The following is a 6,684-nucleotide window of genomic DNA, read 5'->3' as shown; positions in this document are numbered from 1 at the left end:
ACATAGCGCATAGCACATAGCACATAGCATAACTACTTTGCACCTTGCTAAAAGAGCTAATGAATAGCAGTAACATCTAGATCCTAGTACCTAGACACTAATATATAGCAGTAGCACATAGAACATAGCGCATAGCACATAGCACATAGCAGTAGCCCTATGAACATAGCAGTAGTACCTTGTAGATTGCAATTGTATTTAGTAGATAACTGTAACACCATGAACATTTAAAAAGTATCTAGCATATATTAGCAAATTCTTGTACCTACTAGTAGCACATTAAAATTTGCATTGAGCCAAGAGCAAACACCAAGCAGTAGCTCCTATCCAATAACTGTAGCAGTAACACCTAACATTTAGAACGTACAATATAGCAGTAGAACATTTCAAAAGAACTTAACACAAAATAGTTCACATCTGCAGTAGCACATAGTAACTAGCAATAAAACATAGTATCTACCAGTAGCATTAAGCAAAAAGCAACAGCACCAAACCCAAAGCAGTAACCCTATGCACTTTACAGTAATATCTTGAACCTTGCACCTACAAACTAATATCTAGAAGTAGCACATAGCACAAAATGCATAGCACATAGCACATAGCAGTAGCTTTATAGACCTAGCAGTAGCATCAAGAACAAATGGAACAGCTTATTGATTTAGCAACTGACAGTTTACAGACGAACCAAGGAACTTATAGATTGACCTTACTATTAGCTCTAACACCAAGCACAAATCTGTAGAACATTGTATTCAGCAGTAGATTTTGCCACTATAGCAAATCTTGCCGATTGCAATAGTATTAAGCATAAAAAAGAAATCATAATAAAGAAATAAAGCTACTGCACATGCAACTGCAGCTGCCACTGCACATTTACCTAAAACTGCAACCAGACATGTCTTAACATTTGTCACCAAAACTTTCACTGCAAATGCAACTGCTGATGCAACTTAAACTGCAGAGAAACATGCCTTTATAACTACAACTGCAACTGCAAACGCAGCAAAAACTGTAACGGCAACTAAACCTGCAACTGCAATGCAAATGCAACTGCACATTCAACAGCATTTGCATCTGTAGCTGCGCATGCCACTGATACTGCAACTCTGCATGCTACTTTTACTGCAACTGCAACTGCAAACGCAACTGAAACTTTAACTGCAACTAAACCTGTTACTGCAAATGCAACTAAAACTGCAACTGCTACATTAAATACAACTGCAATTGCAACTGCTCATTTAACTAAAGCTGCAACTGCAAGAGCACATAAAACTGCAACTGCAAATACAACTGCAATTGCTAGTGCACCTGCACATGCAACTACAAGATTATTTGCAACTGCAACAACACATGCTATTGCAACTGCCAATGCAAATTCTACTGCAACTGTAACTGCTTATGAATCTAATAGTGCACATGCACGTGCCAATATAACTGCAACTGCTACTGCAAACGCAGCTGAAACTGCAAATGCAACTAAACAAGCCACTGCACATGCAACTGCAATTGCTACTCCAAGAAAATAAGAAACTGCAACTAAAGATGCAAAGGCAAATGAAACTGCAAAAGTAGATGCAACTGCAACAGCAAATACAACTGCAACTGCTTATGCAAATGTTACTGCAACTAGAACTGCATTTTTTTTAAACCATTTGTCTTCTCATAGTTATCTACACATAAAAACGTAACTAAAACTACAACTGCACATGCAACTACACATTCAACTAAAATTGCAACTAGACATGAAACTGCAATTACAACTGCAATTGCAACTACAACTGCACCTGCATATGCAACTGTAATTGCCACTGCCACTGCAACTTTATCAGCTTTTTTAACTAGAACTGCAACTGTTACTGCAACTTTTAATGCAAACGCACATGCTACTGCAATTGCAACTGCAAATGCAACCAAACTGTAACTGACCATGCAACTGAATTGCAACGTTAACTGCACATGCATCAGCAATTGCATCTGCATCTGCAACTAAACATGCAAATGCAACTGCAACTTTATCTTTGCAGGCTACTAAAACCGTAACTGCCACTGCTACTAAACCTGCAACTTTAACTGCTAATGCAACTGCAACTGCAGCAGCAAATGCATTTGCACGTGCAAGTTTTACTAAAACTGCAACTGCTACTGCTTTTACATCGGCACTTTAAACTGCTAAAGCAACTGCAACTGCTCTTACACTGGCAAGTGTTGCTGCCACTACAATTGCATCTGCTGAAGCAAGTGCAATTTCAACTAAAACTGAACATGCTACTGCAACTGCAACTTAAACAGCAGTTGAACCTTTATCTGCGCATGCTACTGCAACTGCTACTGCAACTGCAATTATAACTGCAACTGCAAGTGCATGTGCAACAGAAAAAGCAACTGCAACTGCAGCTGCTACTGCTACTGCTACTGCAACTTAAACTAAAACTGTAACTCCATTCGCACATGCAACTCTTACTGCAACAGCAACTGCTTCTAAAGCAGCAATTTTAACTAGTAATGCTGCTATACCTGCAAATTCAACTGCTTCTGCTACTGCAACTGTAACTGCTACTGCTACTGCAATTTAATCTGCAACTGCAGATAAATCAGCACATGAATCTGTAACTGCAACTGCCACTGATCGGGCCACTGCAACAGCAACTGCTACTGCTACAGCAATATAAACAGCAAATGCAAATGCATCTGCAAGCAACTGCAATTGCAATTGCATCTGTCTGAGCCACTGCAACTGAAACTGCCACTGCATCTGCACGAGCAACTGTATTTGCGCATAATACTGCACGTGAAAATGTAACTGCAACTGCAGCTGCAACTGCTTCTACGCATGCTACTACAACTATACTAGCTACTGCTACTGCAACTGCTTCTGCACGTGCTACTGACTCTGCAACTCCAAAAACATCTGCGCATGCTACTGCAATTAAAACTCTAACTGCATCTGCAACAGCAACAGTATCTGCGCATACTTCTACGATTGCAACTGCAACTCGAATTGCATCTGCACGTTTAACTGTTACGGCATTGCAAGTTTATCTGTCATTAAATTGGACATGATACTAAAACTTGAAATGTACATGCTACTACAACTGTAAAAGCTACTGCTACTGCAACTGCTTCTGCACGTGCTACTGTCACTGCCACTGCAAATATATTTTTGCTAGTTACTGCAACTGCCACTGCAACTGCTTATAAGCCTGTAACTTAGACTGCAAAAAAACGGCAAATAAAACTAAACAAGATACTAAATCTGCAACTAAAAAAGCCACTGCAACTGAACATACAATAGCAAATGCAATTGCAACTACAGCTGCAACTAAACAAGCAATAGTACAAGCCTTTGCTATTGCTACTGCAATTTAAACTGCAACGGCAAGTGCCTCTTAACGTGTAACTGTAACTGCTACTGCTACTCCAATTGCAACTGTTACTGTCACTGCAACTAAATATGCAAATGCAACTTCCACGCCTACTGCTACTGCAATTGCCACTGCAACTAAACTATAAGAGTAACTGCAGCTGTATCTGTGCATGCTACTGCAAAGAGAACTTCCACTGTTGCCACTCCTGCTAAAAAACTGCTTAAGCAACTGCAACAGCAGCGTCATATGATCGTGCAAAAGTTACTGCTACTGCAACTTCATCTGCTAGAGAAACTGCAACTGCTGCAGCTACAACACCAAAACTGCAACAGCTACTACATCTTCACGAGAAACTGCTACTGCTACTGCACTATGAGCTGCAACTGCAAATGCATTTGTACGTGGAACTGTGACAGAAACTACATCTGCCGCTGAAGCTGCAAATGCAACTGCAAATGTAAATAAACATGCAACTGGAACTGCAACTGCAACTGCTACTGCTACTGCAATTGCCACTGTAAGTTTAACATCAACGAAACATGCGAATGCAACTGCAATTGCAATTGCATCAGCACGACAAACTGTAACAGCAACTACTACTGCTTCTACACCTGCAACTAAAACTGTTAAAACAACGGCAACTGCAACTGCACTGGCCAGTGCATTTGCTACTTTAACTGCAACTGCAGCTGCTAAAAAACCCGCTATTTCTACATAAACTAAACGTGCAACTGCCACTTCCACTGCTACTGCATCTGCCTAAAAACTGTCTTTGCTACTTTAACCGCTACTACTTATGCTACTGCAATTAAAACTGCTACTGCTTCTACACTTGCAACTAAGACTGCTTAGGCACATGACACTGCAACTGCATTGGCACCTGAATAACTAACAGCGACTGCTACTGCATCTACTAAATCAACTGCAATTACAATTGCAAGTAAACATGCAACTGCAGCTGGTACTGCTACTGCTACTGCAAGTTCAACTGTCATTGACACTGTAATTGCAACTGCAGCTGTATCTGCATATGCTATTGCAACTAATACTGCTACTGCTTTTAAACCTGCAACTAAAATTGCTCAAGCAACTAACACTGCAACTGCACTTAAACGTGCAAGAGTTACTGCAAATTAATTGCATTTGCTAGAGCAACTGTCACTGTAACTGCAACTTTACGTGCTATTGCATATTCTACAGCTACTGCTACTGCTATTGATACTGTAACTGAAACTAAAATTAAACATGCTACTGCAACTTCATCTGCGCATGCTAATGCCACTGGCACTCCTACTGCTTCTACACCTGCAGCTAAAACTGCAAAAAACACTGCACTGCTACTGCCACTAAAATTTAAACTTTAAATGCAGCTGCCTCTGCCTGTGCTACTCTAACTGCAACTGTAACTTTAACTGCATTTTCGCATGCTACTGCAAATGCAACTGCAACTGCAAGGGAATCTGCACGTTTAACGTTATCTTCATCTGAAACTGCAACTAGAACTACGAATGCACATGAAACTAAAACTACAACTGTACATGCTACTGCAATTGTAACTGCTACAGCTACCGCAATTTAAACTGCAACGGCAAATGCATCTGCACGAGACAGCAAATGCCACTGCATCTGCCCGAGCAACTGCATCTGCATCTGTAAGAGCAACTGTAACTGCCGCTGCAACTGTATCGGCGCATGCTGCTGCAACTGCAACTTCTAGTGCTTGTAAACATGCAATTAAAACTGCACAAAACACTGCAACTTATACTGCTACTTTAATTTAAACTTCTACTGAAACTGCCTCTTCTCTCGCTACTGTAACTGCAACTGCAAAGGAACCTGCATTGACACTCTAATTGCAAATGCTTCAGCATAAGAAACTGTAACTGCTACTGCAACTATATCTAGCTATGCTAATGCAACTTAAACTGCTACTAATTCTACACCTGCAACTTCAACTACTCAAGCAACTAACACTGCAACTGGATTTGCACGTGCAAGAGGTACAGCAACTGCTACTGCATCTGCTAGAGCAACTGCCACTAAACATGTAACTGCATCTGCTACTGCTACTGCCACTTCAATTGCAACTGCAACTTCCACCAAAACTGCAACTAAAGCTGTATCTGCGCATGCTACTGCCGCTGAAACTGCAACTGCTTTTACTCGAACTGCTTAATCTTCCCAAAAAAATAAACTGCAACTGCATTTGAATGTGCAAGAGTTACGGCAACTCAATTGCATCTGCTAGAGCTACTGCATCTTTAAATGCAAATACACAAGCAATTGCAACTGCAACTGCTACTGCTACTGCTTCTACACCTTCAACTTAAACTGCTTAGGCAACTGACACTTGAACTGCGTTTTTACGGGCAAGAGTTACTGCAACAGAATTGCATTTGCTAGAGCAACCGCAATAAAAACTGCGACTAAGCATGAAATTGCATCTAAAACTGCTACAGCTACTGCTTCTAAACCTGCAATTAAAATTGCACAAGCAACAGCAACTTTAACTGCATTTGCACGAAAAATAGTTACTGCGACTAAAGTTTCATCTGCACGAAAAAGAGCTACTGTAACTGCAACTAGATCTGCAAGAGAAACTGTAACTTTAAATGCAAATGAACTTTCTACTGCAACTGCAACTGCTACTGCAAATGAACCTGTAACTAAGCATACAACTGCCACTACAACTACTACTTCTGCTGCAATTTTTAATGTAACTACTACTGCAAAGGATCATGCAACTAAAACTTTAATTGCAAATCCATTTTCACGAAAAACTGCAACTGCAACTGTAAACGCTAATAAAACTGCCACAGCATATGGCACTGCTGTGGCATCTGCGAGATCATAAATAACTGCCCCAACACATGAAAATAATTATACTTGCATTAACATAAAATTGCAAATGCACATGCAACTGACCATTTAAAAAGAACTAGAAGTGCACATGCAACATCTTTTGCAACTGCACTTGAAACTGCCAACGCAACTGCATATGCAACTGATACTGAAACAGCACATGCAGCTACACCTGCTACTGCAACGTGAAACGCTACTAAAACTGCCACTGCATATGCTACTGTAGCTGCAAGTTTAAGAGCATATGGAACTGCTACTTTAAATGTTAATTAAATTGCCATTTTAAATATACAGGCAACTGAAAATGCTTCTTTAATTGCAACTACACATGTTACTGAGATTGCAACTGCACATGCAACTGCAATTGCACCTGCAACTGCTCATGAATATGTAATTGCAACTGCACATGTTTCTGCTACTGCTACTGCAAAAACATAAGCAAAAGCAACTGCACAAG

The 6,684-nt window shown here is 40.3% G+C and overlaps 1 protein-coding gene across 1 annotated transcript in view; it reads left to right on the top strand.

The window, feature by feature from the left end:
* LOC106792102 (uncharacterized protein YBL113C-like) overlaps nt 1-2,165 on the top strand; it is a 5,190-nt gene extending 3,025 nt beyond the window's left edge. Inside the window, exons 2-4 of the mRNA XM_014758252.1 lie at nt 1,066-1,502; nt 1,667-1,906; nt 2,025-2,165. Coding sequence (XP_014613738.1) covers nt 1,066-1,502; nt 1,667-1,906; nt 2,025-2,165 — 818 coding nt within the window. The remainder of the gene's footprint in view (nt 1-1,065; nt 1,503-1,666; nt 1,907-2,024) is intronic.
* Nucleotides 2,166-6,684: the final 4,519 nt, after the last annotated feature.

This window comes from Polistes canadensis, unplaced genomic scaffold, assembly GCF_001313835.1.
Source record: "Polistes canadensis isolate GaletaPanama2010 unplaced genomic scaffold, ASM131383v1 scaffold_378, whole genome shotgun sequence".
In the NCBI taxonomy this organism is placed as follows: domain Eukaryota; kingdom Metazoa; phylum Arthropoda; class Insecta; order Hymenoptera; family Vespidae; genus Polistes; species Polistes canadensis.
This window is presented reverse-complemented; position numbering and strand designations above follow the sequence as displayed.